At 43.7% G+C, this 18,449-nt stretch overlaps 1 protein-coding gene across 1 annotated transcript in view; it reads right to left on the reverse strand.

The window, feature by feature from the left end:
- Window positions 1-633: 633 nt before the first annotated feature.
- Window positions 634-18,449, reverse strand: part of LOC130347102 (spondin-2-like) — a 22,666-nt gene continuing 4,850 nt past the window's right edge. The window contains exons 3-6 of the mRNA XM_056554630.1: window positions 14,302-14,525; window positions 5,594-5,785; window positions 3,458-3,632; window positions 634-1,286 (exon numbers count right to left, since the gene is read on the reverse strand). Coding sequence (XP_056410605.1) covers window positions 1,108-1,286; window positions 3,458-3,632; window positions 5,594-5,785; window positions 14,302-14,525 — 770 coding nt within the window. The 3' untranslated portion in view covers window positions 634-1,107. The remainder of the gene's footprint in view (window positions 1,287-3,457; window positions 3,633-5,593; window positions 5,786-14,301; window positions 14,526-18,449) is intronic.

An 18,449-nucleotide genomic window follows, 5' to 3' on the forward strand; every position in this document is an offset into this window, starting at 1 on the left:
TTATATTTAGATCAAGAGAGCGGTAAAAAATTTGTAAGCGCACGATAGTGTTGAGCAGCATAGGCCATATTCGAAATTGCGATATTTCGCGAATATATGGACGAATTCGCATATTCGTAATATTCGCGTAATGTTTTCGCATATGCGAAAATGTGCATATACTAAAATTATCATAAACGAAAATTTGCATGCGCGAAAATTAGCATATGCGAAAATTTGCATAAGCGAAAATTCGCATATGCGAAACTTAGCATATGCAAATTCTCCCATATGCGAAAATTCATACGACAGTCTCACACAGTAGTATTAGAGCCTTTTTTACACCACACAAGCTGGAAGCAGAGAGGGATGATCACTGTGATGTGTACTGTGAAAAAAAAAATATTCGGAATTACGAATATATAGTGCTATATTCGCGAATATTCGCGAATTCGTGAATATGCGATATTCACGAATAAAATTTGCATTACGAATATTCACGAGCAACACTAGCGCACGATAAGAAAAAAATTAAAATTTAACTTTTGGGGTATTTATAGCACCATATGACTCCAGGTGGAGCATGGATTCCATATAATCCTTGTTGCTGCTCTTTGTTGCCCTTAACATGAGCCACCTAGAACAGTGGTTGGACAGAAGTGATAAATGCAAGGGTTGTAATTTCAGTAGACCATCTATCACTTAGCCTGAATATCTAAACTGTATAATACTACCCCTATTAATAAGAAGAGACAAACATATCTGAAAATCTTCCTGCCTAACTGGAATTGCTATTCGAGTTCCTTGGCCAAGATAGTTGACCGACATGGAATTATGTATCTTCAAGACAGTAGTGGAAGAGTCTGATTATAGACATGGGTGACATGGGTGTAACTATAGAGGGAACAACCGTAGCAGTCCCACCCAGGCCCTGCTGCCTGAAGGCGCACTAGGCCCAATTTTATAAATGGCATATGGAAGGTGGAGGCCCTATAAAAAATATCTGCTTTGGGGCCCAGAAGCTTCAAGTTAGGCCAACACATAATACATTTATATAGTCTTGGATACCATTTACAACTAAGATATTGATGTTATTCCTAAAATAAGTTACTGCCTATTCGTTCTGTCCTATACACAGTTCTCAGGGTCACAATCTTTGTCTTCGATGAGGATTGGACAAGCTGTCCCATTGTTGGCTGCTTTCATTCGGATGTAGCGGGTTCGATTTTTCACCCCAGAGGATCCACAGCTGCCTCTACAGAGACCCCAGGAGGACCACACAGAAACCTCACAATCCAAAGGTGTTTCTGGAAAAAAAAGAGGTATACACAATAATATATCACTCTAACCTGATCAAAATTATAAAAAAAAAAAAAAAATAGGGTTTATTAATAAAGACCACCACTATCGATAAAATGGATCAGATCTTCTCTGCACTGATCTTCACCGTTCCGCTCCAGGGTTTACGATTAGATACGATCAGCATCCAGATGTTAATATCTGATAAGGTGTAAAGTGGTGTGGTGCTCACTGGGCAGCATCTACAGGTGAGCAAAATACATGTTCTGACCTCAGCACTCTCTATATCGAGAAGACACACATACTGGGCCTATCTTCTCTTTCTATTTTCATTGCAATTAGAACATATAGACATCTTTAAGAGTGGTTCCCTCTTTTTGGAACAAGGAGAATCTCCCAATTTGTGGACTCAAACCTGTATTGGGTAACTAATTTGCTGAAATAGACTCCATGTAATACTATGTTTCCCCTGTAGTGGCTGCTACTAAGAAAATGCACGGCCAGTCTACATGGTTCTTGGAGGATTTCAGAAGTTGGACCAAAAACGATCAATTGATCACTGAGCAGACATCAACTGGGGTTAGTAAGATAATCCTTTTACAAAGGGTTAACCAAAGATATACCCATTATAATTGTACTGAACTTAAAGGGGTACTCCACCCCTAAACATATTATCGCCTATCCAATAGACTTGCTTTGAGGGGGCGTGGCTGTGACAACACGAGCTTCCAGCGCTACACCCGTCGCTGTAAACAAATGTCGGGTGCAGCAGAGAGGTCGCCACGCCCCATCAATGCAAATCTATGGGAGGGGGCGTTACAGCAGCTACGCCCCCTCCCATAGACTTGCAATCAGAGGGCGTGGTCATGACAGTGACATTACGAGCCTCCATCCCACATCGCCAGTCATCCGGCATGGAGCGAAGTTTGCTCTGTGCACCGGATGTCTGGGGTGCCGCAGCCGAGATTGCGGGGGTCCCCAGCGGCAGGACCCCTGTGATCAGACATCTTATCCCTTTGGATAGGGGCAGAGTACCCAATTTAATATGAAAGTCAAGGGTCATCATCTACGAAATTTATAAAGTCTATGCTAAGATTGTCACTTTGTTATACAGTGAGCAAGCTGACAAAATGGGGGAGTTCAACAGTTTCCAGTTTCTGAGAAGCTCATTTAAAAGCGACAACCAATATGGCTGCACTTCCTGTTGTCACTTTAATAAAATGGCTGCAGCAGCTGAATAGAAACATATCACTATTAGGGATGAGCGTCAGGGGCCATATCCAAATTTGCGATATTTCGGGACTATATGGACGACTATTCGTCCTATGTTCCCGAAATTCGCATATTCGCTATGTTCGTTCTCTTTATTTTATTTTCATGTGAAAATTTGCATAGTGCGCAATTATATCTTTCACCTAAAAGAAGTGAGGGATCAGTGTCCTCTGACTGGAAGTGCCGATATTCGTGAATATTTGCATATTCACGAATATTTGCATATAAAAAAAAAGAATATTCCACATTATGAATATATCACTACATTCTAAATATTTGCGAAATAGCGAAGTGCCGATATTCGCAGTAAAAATTTGCATTTCGAACATTCGCGCTCAACACTAATCACTATGGGGGAGATTTATTAAAACCTGTGCAGAGGAAAAGTTGTCTGGTTTCCCATAGCAACCAATCAGATTACTTGTTTCATTTTTCCACAGTCCTTACTAAAATTGAAAAAAGCGATCTGATTGGTTGCTATGGGCAACTGGGCAAGTTTTCCTCTCCACAGGTTTTGATAAATCTCCCCCTATGTCTGTAAGTAAAAAGCCCATTCACGATTATGGACTAAATGCAGATCTGTATAACTTTCTGGCACCAGTTGATTTAAAACAAAACAATTCTAGCGTTTAAGTTAACGGATCCATGTTAAACATATCAGGCCAAACCACTGTTTCCCAATCAGGGTGCCTCCAGTTGTGGCAAAAATACAACTGCTGGGAGTTGTATTTTTGCAACAGCTGGAGGCACCCTGGTTGGGAAACACCAGGCATCCTTTTTTCACGCAATGCCAACATATACTTCTGTGTGTGGCAGAAATTCTAATTTCATGACTGAAAGGTAAACATTTTAACAATTGTTTTATTTCATGTTAAAAAGTATTTAGACAGGATGAGGGGCGGCTTACCTGAGACATTCTCGTTGATCTCGTTCCCGGTAGTAGTCACATTTGATGCTATATCAAGGAATGATGTGATTTTGCCTTTGAGCCTTGTAAATGTCACCCTGGCAATGGGGGGCAGGCTCTTTAGCCGGGGATAAAAGAAGGAGTTTGCCGGATGGTTTGGCGAAGAGGATGTAATCTGTTGTGGAAAAGAAATACAGTCACGCCTGCCATTTCACCTTAGGAGGTAAAGGTTCAAAAACAATTTAATAAACTACAGTAAAGCCTCTTTGAAACAGACATGTACACTTGTTTACTTTCTTTCTTTAACCGTTTTTTTTTTCTTTTTCCGTTTTTGCTTTTCGGCCTCCTTCGTTATTTTGAACTTTTTTTTTTATTTACACTACAGAATTTTTTTTAGAGGGGTACTCCGCCCCTAGACATCTTATCCCCTATCCAAATGATAGAGGATAAGATGTCTGATTGTAGGGGGGGGGGGGGGGTCTGGCCATTGGGACCCCCCTCGACCTTATGCCCGACACCCCGGTGTTCTGAACATTTATATTCAGAAGACCGGCTGTGCTAGTCTTCGTCCGCTCATGGTTGTCATGCCCCCTCCATTAATGTCTATGGGAGAGGGTTAGACGGCTGTGGTCGCTCGTAATCCGGCGCAGAGTTTGCTCCGGGTATGTGGAATACTGCGGTGCTGGGCCAGATATCGCGGAGGGGGGGGGGTTTGGGGGCGTTGTTTCGTCCGATAGACCCCGCACGATATCCGGCCCAGCACATCTTGGCCATCTAGCATCCATCAGACCTCTGTCCTTTGGATAGGGGATAAGATGTCTAGGGGCAGAGTACCCTTTTTAATTTTTTTTTTTCATGAAGTGCTCTTTTTTGTTCCGTCACTGTAATTTTTTTCGACCTCATCAGTTATTCGAACCAATTTGTTATTCTGGACCGAAATTATCAGTGTGTTATTTTGGTAAAGATACAAGGTGGTGAAGCAGTTGCCATAGCAACCAGATTGCTTTTGGTTTCTTTTCTTAAAAAGGTATCTGAAAAATAAAAGAAGCAATCTTATTGGTTGCTATGGGCAACTGCCCCACATTCTCATACAATCTGCTCCACCTCCTCTTATAACAGTCTGACTCTCCAGAAATGCAAAAGGGTTAAGGGTTAAGCTGAAGAAGATGCATGTGACAAATCCACTCATCTGGAAAAAAAAAAAAAAAACTAATTGAATAAATGCAAATGCATTTTCATTATGCTCGGCCGAAATGTAACGAAAATATTTGAATGTATTTGTTAGAAAGTTTCTGTTTTCCTCAGATTATCTGTTTTGTCAGAATATATGATTTAGTATTTTTCATACTTTTGGATTAATCCAATCGTACAAAAACCATGAAAATTTCCGAAAAATATTTTTGTTGCAAAAAATTTTACATGACAAAAAAATCCATCACACAAAATCTGGTCTGGATAAGGGGGTGGTCTTCTTAAAGAGGCAGCCTTATAAGAGATGATTCAGTGTGTGTTAGGGTCTATGGACCAGCAGAAAGTAAAAGATCTACTTGTCTTATTGTGACCTAGTGACAATATCTGCACAGCAAACCTGGCTAGATAGCAGGGTCCACGGAGTTTGAAACTCCAGGTCACTTTGGGTAAACATGCTATTCATTTATCATAGTATGGTGACAGAGGAGCCACATATAAATATCCATGTATTATGTTATCATCCTGCAAGCTTCCAGCAGATCACTACACTGCCCTATATCCTATGATGAGATAACTCTGCTTATCTTGGCCCATTCTACACAGCAAAGCTGCTAAGCAAGCTGCAGAAAATGGAATGTATTAGCTCATTTGTTATTTCTTTATTGGCCAGTGTAAAATTCCTCTTATTATAAAAGACTATGCTCATCCTGTAATGGTGACAGTCCTGAACTTTGTACCTTACTTTGTTGCTATTGTACATCCCCTGAACTTTCCATGTACATGTATACTTGTACTTGTTCTCTGTTAAATATTTATTTTTTTAAAGTGTCAGCCTCATGTGAATGCTTCAGTCACCAGTGTAAAAGCTGCAATACAATAATGTTTAAAAGAATTTGAATGATTTTCAAAAGATACATTTCCTTAAATTGAAGTTATTACACACACCTCAGAAATTGTGCCCTGTGGGATGGTGGCATAATTTGGTGAAGAGAACGTGAATCCACTGTCAGTCCCGGCATCGTAAGGATGGAGATCTATAGATACGCTCTTTTTCCATTTCTTTCCATCACAGAGGTTTATACTATCAATTCCCACAAACCAGTCAGGACTTGGCACAATTCTTACCATGAATGAAACCTGAACAAGAAGACATTCAGAGAGCGAATGAGATTTACAATTACAGCTAAAGTAAAGCCAAGTGTCATATCAACAAACAGTAACAAAAATCACATACTAAAGAAACTGGATTGTATTAAAGAGGTACTCCGGGAAATTAAATCCATAGCCCATCCTTTCCTTCACCCCCAACCTAAATATTTGTCTAAATATCATTCATTACTTAAATAGAGCAGTTTTCCTGTTTCAGCTGATCCACTTTATCTTGAAGCAAAGTACCGTATTTATGGGGGTATACCACGCACCGGCCATAACATGCACCCTCATTTTACCAAAGATGTTTGGGTAAAAAAAGTTTTTTATCCAAATATCCTTGGTAAAATCAGGGTGCGTGTGTGTGCATGTGTATACCCCGATACATTGTTTCTGACCCCGCAGAAGCCTCCAGGAAAGGCAGGGGGAGAGAGGCCGTCACTGCCCGCTTCTCTCCCCCTGCCTTTCCGGGGGTCTAGAGCCCTGCTGCCACCGCTTCTTTCCCCCTGGCTATCGATAGCCGGGGGAGAGAAGCGGCGCCGGCAATGGGGCAGCGGTGCCGAAAGCCAGGGGGAGAGAAGGGGCAGCGGCACCCATTGCCTCCCCCATCCCCGGTTGTATAATTACCTGTTGCCGGGGTCGGGTCCGCATTGCTTCTGGCCTCCGGTGTGGCATCCCCTGCGTCGTTGCTATGCGCTGCATGGCGCGGCGCAATGACGAGTGATGTCACTCGTCATTGCGTCTCGCAGTGCATAGCATCGACGCAGGGGACGCGACACCGGAGGCCAGAAGCAGCGCGGACCCGACCCCGGCAACAGGTAATTATACAACCGGGGATGGGGGAGGCAATGGGGCAGCAGTGACGGCAAGGGGGAGAGAAGGGGCAGTGGCGCCAATAGCCAGGGGGAGAGAAGCGGCAGCAGCAGGGCTCTAGACCCCAGGACAGGCAGGGGCAGAGAAGCCGGCAGGTCTCTGCAGTTCATTGATTTAAACACGCAGATAGACTTTAGGCTAAAAATGTTTTCCTAAAAAATGTGTGTTATACGCCGATAAATACGGTACTCATTGCCCCCACCTTTCTAAACAAGTCAACGTGACCTCTGTCTTGTCTGGCTTCACAGTGTCTGGCTGAAAGCCACAACCCCCTCCCGCTCCTCCTTTTGTAGAGACAAGCTTTCAGGATTCCTCCCTTTATCAAGTCCAAAGCAAATCTAAGCTCACAAGCAGAAGACACAGGTTACATCTCACAAATATGCAGGGATTAAGACAATAGATGTGGAGAATTCACACCAAGATAAGCCATAAATTGTCCTGCCAATGCAATTGTCTTAACCCCTGCATATTTGTGAGATGTAACCTGTGTCTTCTGCTTGTGAGCTTAGATTTGCTTTGGACATGATAAAGGGAGGAATCCCGAAAGCTCGTGTGGTGTCTGGGGTGTTGCAATGGTGAATGCAGGGTCTGGTGGTATTTACCCTTACTTGTCATGATGCCAGGGTGCGGTTTGCTTAGTATTGGAGGTCCTGCCGCCAACCGGCCCACAAACGGCAGGGATAATAAACAGAATGTCCACAGCAGATTTTATGAGATAACCGGAAACTTTTACTTGAACTTTTATGCAAAAAGTCTTAACAATTATACAGTTTCTCTCGTAGTAACCGGGATGCAGGTTCCTCACAGGCTTTGCTGAGACTTGCAGCTTTTAGCTTTAAGCAGGCCACTGTGCTACTAATTATAAGATTTTAGTGGAATAGTAGTCACACAGGATTTGTAGGTTGAGTTTTATAACTCACGGTTTTAGTGGCTGCTGGTTCCTTAGGCTTTGGCATGGTTCAGATGAATGAAGATATGCTGATTTGCGGATTGTGCTTGCTTGATAGTCCGGAACTAAGAGAGCAGGAACAAGAGAGCGAATTTGGAGACTACAGCCCCTTATATACAAGGGGGGCTGGACTAATCCTAGTGGTTGCAAAGCCTGTAAGTCCTGAACCCAGAGAACTCTGGGTACATCACATGACATCATCACATGACCCCGGAAGGTCCTAAATATCTATACAACCATTATCATATACTACGTGACCAGGGTAGGTCCTATACATTTGTACACTATACAAAAATATATTTATTTGAGACGACCAAGGGGGAGGCCCTGCAGGAGAGCCCTGTGGAATGGAGGGACTCTAGCTGAGGGGACTTTAGACAGGGACAGGGCAAGGTCCTGTACCGGGACACCACACTTGTCTCTACAAAATTCTGTAAGTCCAATAAAAAAATTATTACAAGATACTGCAACATTTTTTGATTTGCATCTGCATCACTAGACTAATACGGCTACTCAAATTTACTACACTATGACATTTACAAATATTTACTGCACCACTGATTTTATTGTCAACTGGAATTATAGGTCGAAGATCATTCCTATTGGAACATTGTTTGTGATATGTATGGAGATGATTCACTGCGAGATGAAGCAGAAATATCTCTAAAACATGTGCGCCGAGGATGGGATGGCGGCGATGACAGCATTGATTTACAGTCCTTCTGCTATGTTTTTATTTGTTGATAACTTGTCGCTAGGCAGCGTGGAGACTTTTGCGTGTTGAGTTTTTGGGGGTGCTGTCACTGAGCTGTTAGTGTTATTCAACAGCTTTAGTATGTATGTATGTAGGATTCCTTACCATTAAGCTACAAGGTTACAATAGAAAGGCCTGGCAACACGAAGCAAATACTACAAAAACTACATAGCAAATATTATTAGAAAACACGGTTATTAGGCAAAACAGGAACAAAGACTCCGAAAACATGGAGACAGACAGGGGGCACATAGGGAGGAAAAAACAAGACAAGATGGGGGACAGATTTGAAGGCAACACAGGGACAGGGCCAGATTAAGTCTGCCTGGAAGATGGAGCACTTCATTATGATGCAGTATAGTCCCCCACATTAGGTGCAGTATAGTCCCCCACATTAGGTGCAGTATAGTTCCCCACATTAGGTTCAGTATAGTTCCCCACATTAGGTGCAGTATAATCCCCCACATTAGGTGCAGTATAGTTCCCCACATTAGGTGCAGTACAGTTCCCCTACATTAGGTGCAGTATAGTTCCCCCACATTAGGTTGGCAGTATAGTTCCCCACATTAGGTGCAGTATAGTTCCCCACATTAGGTGCAGTACAGTTCCCCTACATTAGGTGCAGTATAGTTCTCCACATTAGGTGCAGTATTGTCCCCCACATTAGGTGCAGTACAGTTCCCCCACATTAGGTGCAATATAGTTCTCCACATTAGGTGCAGTATAGTGCCCCACATTAGGTGCAGTATAGTTCTCCACATTAGGTGCAGTATAGTTCCCCACATTAGGTGCAGTATAGTTCCCCCCACATTAGGTGCAGTTTAGTTCCCACACATTAGGTGCAGTACAGTTCCCCACATTAGGTGCAGTATAGTTCCCCACATTAGGTGCAGTACAGTTCCCCACATTAGGTGCAGTACAGTTCTCCCACATTAGGTCCAGTATAGTCCCCCACCTTAGGTGCAGTATAGTTCCCCAGATTAGGTGCAGTATAAATCCCCACACATTAGGTTGGCAGTACAAGTCCCTCCACATTAGGTGTGCAGTACAGTTCCCCCACATTAGGTGTGCAGTACAGTTCCCCCACATTAGGTGTGCAGTACAGTTCCCCCACATTAGGTGCAATACAGTTCCCCCGCATTAGTTGCAGTAAAGTTTCTCCACATTAGGTGCAGTAAAGTTCCTCCACATTAGGTGCAGTATAGTCCCCCACATTAGGTGCAGTATAGTTCCCCACATTAGGTGCAGTATAGTTCCCCATATTAGGAGCAGTATAATCCCCCACATTAGGTGCAGTATAGTTGCCCCACATTAGGTGCAGTATAGTTCCCCCACATTAGGTGCAGTACAGTTCCCCCACATTAGGTGCAGTACAGTTCCCCCACATTAGGTGTGCAGTACAGTTCCCCAACATTAGGTGCAGTACAGTTCCCCCACATTAGGTGCAGTATAGTTCCCCCACATTAGGTGCAGTATAGTCCCCCACATTAGGTGCAGTATAGTCCCCCACATTAGGTGCAGTATAGTTCCCCACATTAGTTGCAGTATAGTTCTCCACATTAGGTGCAGTATAATCCCCCACATTGGGTGCAGTATAGTTCCCCACATTAGGTGCAGTATAGTTCCCCCAAATTAGGTTGGCAGTATAGTTCCCCACATTAGGTGCAGTATAGTTCCCCACATTAGGTGCAGTATAGTTCCCCACATTAGGTGCAGTACAGTTCCCCTACATTAGGTGCAGTATAGTTCTCCACATTAGGTGAAGTATAGTCCCCCACATTAGGTGCAGTACAGTTCCCCCACATTATGTGCAATATAGTTCTCCACATTAGGTGCAGTATAGTCCCCCACATTAGGTGCAGTATAGTTCTCCACATTAGGTGCAGTATAGTTCCCCACATTAGGTGCAGTATAGTTCCCCACATTAGGTGCAGTATAGTTCCCCACATTAGGTGCAGTATAGTCCCCCACATTAGGTGCAGTATAGTTCCCCACATTAGGTGCAGTACAGTTCTCTCACATTAGGTGCAGTATAGTCCCCCACATTAGATGCAGTATAGTTCCCTACATTGGGTGCAGTATAGTTCCCCACATTAGGTGCAGTACAGTTCTCACACATTAGGTCCAGTATAGTCCCCCACCTTAGGTGCAGTATAGTTCCCCAGATTAGGTGCAGTATAAGTCCCCACACATAAGGTTGGCAGTACAAGTCCCCCCACATTAGGTGTGCAGTACAGTTCCCCCACATTAGGTGTGCAGTACAGTTCCCCCACATTAGGTGTACAGTACAGTTCCCCGTCATTAGGTGCAGTACAGTTCCCCCGCATTAGGTGCAGTAAAGTTCCTCCACATTAGGCGCAGTATAGTCCCCCACATTAGGTGCAGTATAGTCCCCCACATTAGGTGCAGTATAGTTCCCCACATTAGGTGCAGTATAGTTGCCCCACATTAGGTTCAGTATAGTTCCCCCACATTAGGTGCAGTACAGTTCCCCCACATGAGGTGCAGTACAGTACCCCCCCATTATGTGTGCAGTACAGTCCCACCACATTAGGTGCAGTACAATTCCCCCACATTAGGTGCAGTATAGTTTCCCCACATTAGGTGCAGTATAGTCCCCCACATTAGGTGCAGTATAGTCCCCCACATTAGGTGCAGTATAGTTCCCCACATTAGTTGCGGTATAGTTCCCCACATTAGGTGCAGTATAATCCCCCACATTAGGTGCAGTATAGTTCCCCCACATTAGGTTGGCAGTATAGTTCCCCACATTAGGTGCAGTATAGTTCCCCACATTAGGTGCAGTATAGTTCCCCACATTAGGTGCAGTACAGTTCCCCTACATTAGGTGCAGTATAGTTCTCCACATTAGGTGAAGTATAGTCCCCCACATTAGGTGTAGTACAGTTCCCCCAAATTAGGTGCAATATAGTTCTCCACATTAGGTGCAGTATAGTCCCCCACATTAGGTGCAGTATAGTTCTCCACATTAGGTGCAGTATAGTTCCCCACATTGGGTGCAGTATAGTTCCCCACATTAGGTGCAGTATAGTTCCCCACATTAGATGCAGTATAGTTCCCCCCACATTAGGTGCAGTATAGTTCCCCCACATTAGGTGCAGTATAGTCCACCACATTAGGTGCAGTATAGTTCCCCACATTAGGTGCAGTACAGTTCTCCCACATTAGGTGCAGTATAGTCCCCCACATTAGGTGCAGTAGAGTTCCCCACATTAGGTGCAGTATAGTCCCCCACATTAGGTGCAGTATAGTCCCCCACATTAGGTGCAGTAGAGTTCCCCACATTAGATGCAGTATAGTTCCCTACATTGGGTGCAGTATAGTTCCCCACATTAGGTGCAGTACAGTTCCCCCACAGACATACAGCCTTCAACCATAAACAGTGTATGGCTGGAGGCTGTATGCCTGTTTACTGCCCCACTTCAGTGGTCGAACACTGAAGATAATGTACCACTGGTGACTTACCATGCGCGCGTCCTCTTCACTGCTCCGCTCTGCTCTTCTATGGGCGCATGCACGCACAGGACGTCAGTGACGTCCCTAAATGTGCTACCTCCCGGCGGCCCCTGCATTTTTAAAGTTAACGCGGGGCCGCAGAGAGGTAACCGGGGCATCCTTGTGTGCTGAAAAGATTTTTCGGGACACGGGGATGTCCCAAATGTGACGGGGGCCCCCGTGGGCACGGGGCTCGGAGCACATTAGGTATGCAGTACAGTTCCACCACATTAGGTGCAGTACAGTTCCCCCACATTAGGTGCAGTATAGTTTCCTCACATTAGGTGCAGTATAGTCCCCCACATTAGGTGCAGTATAGTCCCCCACATTAGGCGCAGTATAGTTCCCCACATTAGTTGCAGTATAGTTCCCCACATTAGGTGCAGTATAATCCCCCACATTAGGTGCAGTATAGTTCCCCCACATTAGGTTGGCAGTATAGTTCCCCACATTAGGTGCAGTATAGTTCCCCACATTAGGTGCAGTATAGTTCCCCACATTAGGTGCAGTACAGTTCCCCTACATTAGGTGCAGTATAGTTCTCCACATTAGGTGAAGTATAGTCCCCCACATTAGGTGTAGTACAGTTCCCCCACATTAGGTGCAATATAGTTCTCCACATTAGGTGCAGTATAGTCCCCCACATTAGGTGCAGTATAGTTCTCCACATTAGGTGCAGTATAGTTCCCCACATTGTGTGCAGTATAGTTCCCCACATTAGGTGCAGTATAGTTCCCCACATTAGATGCAGTATAGTTCCCCCCACATTAGGTGCAGTATAGTTCCCCACATTAGGTGCAGTATAGTTCCCCACATTGGGTGCAGTATAGTTCCCCACATTAGGTGCAGTATAGTTCCCCACATTAGGTGCAGTATAGTACCCCACATTAGATGCAGTATAGTTCCCCCCACATTAGGTGCAGTAGAGTTCCCCACATTAGGTGCAGTATAGTCCCCCACATTAGGTGCAGTATAGTCCCCCACATTAGGTGCAGTAGAGTTCCCCACATTGGGTGCAGTATAGTTCCCCACATTAGGTGCAGTACAGTTCCCCCACAGACATACAGCCTTCAACCATAAACAGTGTATGGCTGGAGGCTGTATGCCTGTTTACTGCCCCCACTTCAGTGGTCGAACACTGAAGATAATGTACCACTGGTGACTTACCATGCGCGCGTCCTCTTCACTGCTTCGCTCTGCTCTTCTATGGGCGCATGCACGCACAGGACGTCAGTGACGTCCCTGAATGTGCTACCTCCCGGCGGCCCCTGCATTTTTAAAGTTAACGCGGGGCCGCAGAGAGGTAACCGGGGCATCCTTGTGTGCTTAAAAAGATTTTTCGGGACACGGGGATGTCCCAAATGTGACGGGGGCCCCCGTGGGCACGGGGCTCGGAGCAGGCGCTCCATGAGCGCCAATGATGATCCGGCCCTGCACAGGGATATAACAATGGGGCAATGAGTTAGACAGCCAGGCTGCACTGGGGGCAGATGGACATTTTGGGGGTCAGCAGAGGCGTAACTTGTAGCTTCTGGGCCCCAATGCCAGATCTGTTACAGGACCCCATGTTCCATTAATAATACTGGTCTCTTATGGGGCAGATGTGCTTTGGGCATGGGCGTAGCTATAGAGGTAGGAGAGGTAGCAGTTGCACCAGGGCCCTGATACCTAAGGGGGCCCCAAAATACATCTGCCCCATAATGGACCAGTATTACAATTGGCATATGGGGCCCTGTTTCAAATTTCACATCTGGGCCCAGAAGCTACAAGCTACGCCTCTGGCTTTGGGCCCCCCTTATGCACCAGGTATTATATAAACAAAGATTTCCCAGGTGGTTTCCAGGATATTATTTATTTTTCAACAAAACTTGTACCTCTGCCCTTGACAAAGCCGGTTTTATCCGGCGTAACGTCAGGGAGGTCGATTGGCCACTATTAAACAGCATAGATGTGAGTTGATGGTTACTGAGGGATGGGAGTTGTGTTGCCATGGATATGTTTTGTGCATTATTGGGAATTTGGTTTTAATAAAGATGAAAGAAAGATAATGGGGGAGATTTATCAAAACCCATCCAGAGGAAAAGTTGCTGAGTTGCCCATAGGCCTTGGCAAAAATGAAAGAAGCGATCTGACTGGTTGCTATGGGCAACTAAGCAACTTTTTCTCTGGACAAGTTTTGATAAATCTCCCCCAATAATTTTAGGTGGGTCCCTAGTGTAAGGGAACTAATCCCTGCCCGGCTCTTAGACACCAGGGCCCCCATAACTACATCCCTGGAAGGCAGGTAAGTCAACACTAGTTGGGGGCAGATTATATGGTAAAATAGGGTGCAGTGAACAACCACAAGAAGGGTAGGGGGAACAATATGAAGGACCGCATGCTGGGAGTTGTAGTCTTGCAACAAGTACTTACATAAGGGTGCCTAGAATGTGCCTCTAGCTCAGTCGAGGACTGGCCTGTCCCGCTAGAGATGGACAAAGTAGAGAAAATCCCATGGACACTCTGGATCTTCTCCCCGGCTGCCTCTATCTCTTTCATGAGGGCCCAGGCTTCTCCTTTCTCTGCAAAGTCACGTACTCCGTTGCTGGCGTGGATGTTTTTTTTCCACATGTGGTAGTCAGAACTATGACTCACCCCTATTGGATAAGAGAAATATATTGTCATCTCACAGGTCTGGATTTACTCATGTTGCATTGTTAGTAAACCACATCACATCTATAAACATGCGACATAGAATCGGGGCGGAGGACAAAGGAAAATAATGAGGGTACTAGGAGTACATCGAGAAATGGTCAAACAGCAGTAGTCTCCAAACTGTGGACCTCCAGCTGTAGCAAAACTACAATTCCCAGCATGCCCGGACAGCCAACGGCATATACAAAAAATAGCATAAGCGAAAATTCGTGCGCCGGTCTCACACAGTAGTATTAGAGCCTTCTTTACACCACACAAGCTGGAAGCAGAGAGGGGGTGATCACTGTGATGTGTACTGTGAAAAAAAAAATATATATATATTCGTAATTACGAATATATAGTGCTATATTCACGAATATTCACGAATTCGTGAATATGCGATATTGGCGAATAAAATTCGCAATGCGAATATTCACGAGCAACACTACTTATAAGTACATCATAACTGGTGGTTGACCATTAGTGTTGAGAGCGAATATTGGCAATGCGAATATTTATTACGAATGTGGCACATTCACGAATATAGCGCTAAATATTCGCAATTATGAATATTCGCGTTTTTTTTCACAGTACACATCACAGTGATCATTGCTTCCAGCTTGTGGTGTAAACAAGGCTCCAATACTAGTTACTGTGTGAGACTGGCGGGCGCCCAAATTTTTGCGCATATTGATCCCTCCCTTCTTTTAGCTCTTTTATCACGCGATATTGCGCATGCAAATTTTATGGTGAATGCGCATGCGTCTGCAAATTTTTTAAAAAAAGGCCTCGAATATTACGAATATGCGAATTTTGCGAATATACGACGAATATTCGTCCATATATTCGCGAAATATCGCAAATTCGAATAAAGCCTATGCCGCTCAACACTATTGACCATCAGCCGTTGGAAAGTAGCACACAGGAAAGTACTCACTGGGCACTGTCAGACTAAAAATACTTTATATATGTTGTACATCTTGGCGAAACATTAAAGGGGTTATCCAGGAAAAAAACTTTATTTCATATATCAACTGGCTCCAGAAAGTTAAACAGATTTGTAAATTACTTCTATTAAAAAATCTTAATACTTTCAGTACTTATGAGCTGCTGAAGTTGAGTTTCTTGCTGTCTAAATGCTCTCTCATGACACCTGTCTTGGGAACTGTCCAGAGTAGAAGCAAATCCCCATAGCAAACCTCTTCTACTCTGTGCAGTTCCCGAGACAAGCAGAAATGTCAGCAGAGAGCACTGTTGCCAGACAGACAGAAAAGAACAACTCAAATTCAGCAGCTGATAATTATTGGAAGGATTACGTTTTTTTTAATAGAAGTCATTTACAAATCTGTTTAACTTTCTGGAGCCAGTTGATATAAAAAAAAAAAAAAGTATTTTCCTGGAATGCCCCTTTTACCTTTCTAATTTACTTCATAAAAATGCTTTGTCTCTTTTTTATAGAAATCACGGCTTATAAAAAAATACCACTAGGGGTCCCCATACCATCCAGAACATAATCCTGTCCAGCTGCAGCCTCATCTTTGTCCCAGCTGAAGCACAGGAAGGGACAAAGTCCAGTAAGTGAGGGCGGGACTAGCACTTCTCTGTGCTCACTCCTGTCCTGTCTTATCAGACTGCAGCATGAAAATAGAGAGGAGGGGCTACAGAGCAGCCTGCAGTGATTGGATGAAGAGACCCAGCACAGCAGACACTCCCCTTCCTGAGAAGTGAATGTCAGAATAAGTGAGCAGCAGAACAGAGGGATTTGTGAGCTAGATACAGAAGACACATAAACAAGACATATAACACATCTGTATGACCTGGTGAATAAATAAGTATTATTTTCTTCTGTGATATGACAGGTACTACAACTAGCATTGATTTTAGATACATTTTTGGCTAGTCATTTGCACTGCAGTTATTGCAGCCATCTAAATGGATCCTGAGATCTAATAGTTCAGGATATTAAAGGGGTACTCCGGTGAAAACCTTTTTTCTTTTAAATCAACTGGTTCCAGAAAGTTAAACATATTTGTAAATTACTTCTATTAAAAAAATCTTAATCCTTCCAGTACTTATTAGCTGCTGAATGCTACAGAGGAAATTCCTTTCTTTTTGGAGCACTGAAGACATCACGAGCACAGTGCTCTCTGCTGACATCTCTGTCCATTTTAGCAACCATGCATAGCAGATGTATGCTAAGGGCAGTATGGTGGCTCAGTGGTTAGCACTGCTGCCTTCCAGTGCTTGGGCCTTGGGTTCAAATCCCACTAAGGACAACAATAAATAGAGAGTTATTATTATTATTATAATGACGTCAGCAAAGTGCACTGTGCTCGTGATGTCATCAGAGAGCATTCCAAAAAGAAAATAATTTCCTCTGTAGTATTCAGCAGCTAATAAGTACAGGAAGAATTAAGATTTTTTAATAGAAGTAATTTACAAATCTGTTTAACTTTCTGGCACCAGTTGATTTAAAAGAAAAAAGGTTTTCACCAGAGTACCCCTTTAATGGGAAGTCAAGTCAATTCCTGGACCACACCAAGGTGTCCTCTTGATTGGTCTAAAGATGAGGATGGTAAACATTGTAAAACCCACTAGAAATACCCATGATTGTTGATTTACTTATCCTTATGTTTTACTGTAATTCATGAGGTTCCCCATTCTGTGCCCTCATATGATAGGCTAAGCAGAGGGTCTCTCACTTTTGAGGACACACGTCCATTCATTACATGGAAACTCCATTGCTTTCAAAAAGATCTGTGTAATTCTTAAAGGGGTACTCCACTGGAAAACATTTTTTTTTAATCAACTGGTGCCAGAAAGTTAAACAGATTTGTAAATTACTTCTATTTAAAAATCTTAATCCTTCCAGTACTTATCAGCTGCTATATGCTCCACAGGAAGTTCTTTTTTCGAATTTCCTTTCTGTCTGACCACAGTGCTCTCTGCTGACACCTCTGTCCATTTTAGGAACACAACATGTCCATGTGTTACATGGACAGTCTATCTAATTTCAGTAAGATCTGTGTAGTTCATTTTCCTGTGGTGGTGGTGGTGCTGCAGAAGATTTAAAGGGGTTATCCAGGAATAGAAAAACAGAGCTAACTTCTTTCAAAAACCACTCCCTGTCTGTCTCCAGGTTGGGTGTGGTCAAGTTGGAATGGAGCCAAGTTGTAAAATCACACCCAACCTGGAGACAGACAGGGAATGGTTTTTGAAATAAATTAGCTCTGTTTTTCTATTCCTGGATAACCCCTTTAAATGCTTGTTTTCAGGTTTTCCTGCAGATTAAAGCTGATCACTAGCAATGGGACAATGTGTGATGAATTTATCATCAGGTGATCTAACAAAAAAAGGCATTGTCCAATGCAAAACAATTTCACTAGGCACCTGATATGCATCACTTCCTGCCCTACTATGTCTATATATTTTTCAATATAACTTTGTGGGTTTTGCTGTCCCCTTTGTTTGTTTTTTAAGAAGTGTATATTTTATCCAGGTAATTCCTGGTAAATCTGGAAGAATACCTTGAAGGACCATGAAAATGCTATAGGACCCATACACATAGGATACTGCAACTAGTAGGAACTACGAATAATATCCTCGTACCACTAACTCCCACTGAGGTAAGACGTTAGTTGTCACATTTTGTCTCCAGCGCCATCAATGTTCTGCCAGATCTTGGACTCTAGAGCTGAGTTGCAAGATCGATGACCAAAGCACTTGAATGGTTGAACTGGACCGGATCCAAAGGAAGTTATTTTTTTTAGACTTAGGGTCCATTCACATGGCCGAATTTCCGCTTGTGCCTCAAATGAAATCCCGTAGACTTCTATGGGATTCCGCACTCCCATTCACGCTTCTGAATTTCCGCAAGCGGAAATTCA

This window comes from Hyla sarda, chromosome 1 (genome assembly GCF_029499605.1).
Source record: "Hyla sarda isolate aHylSar1 chromosome 1, aHylSar1.hap1, whole genome shotgun sequence".
NCBI lineage: Eukaryota > Metazoa > Chordata > Amphibia > Anura > Hylidae > Hyla > Hyla sarda.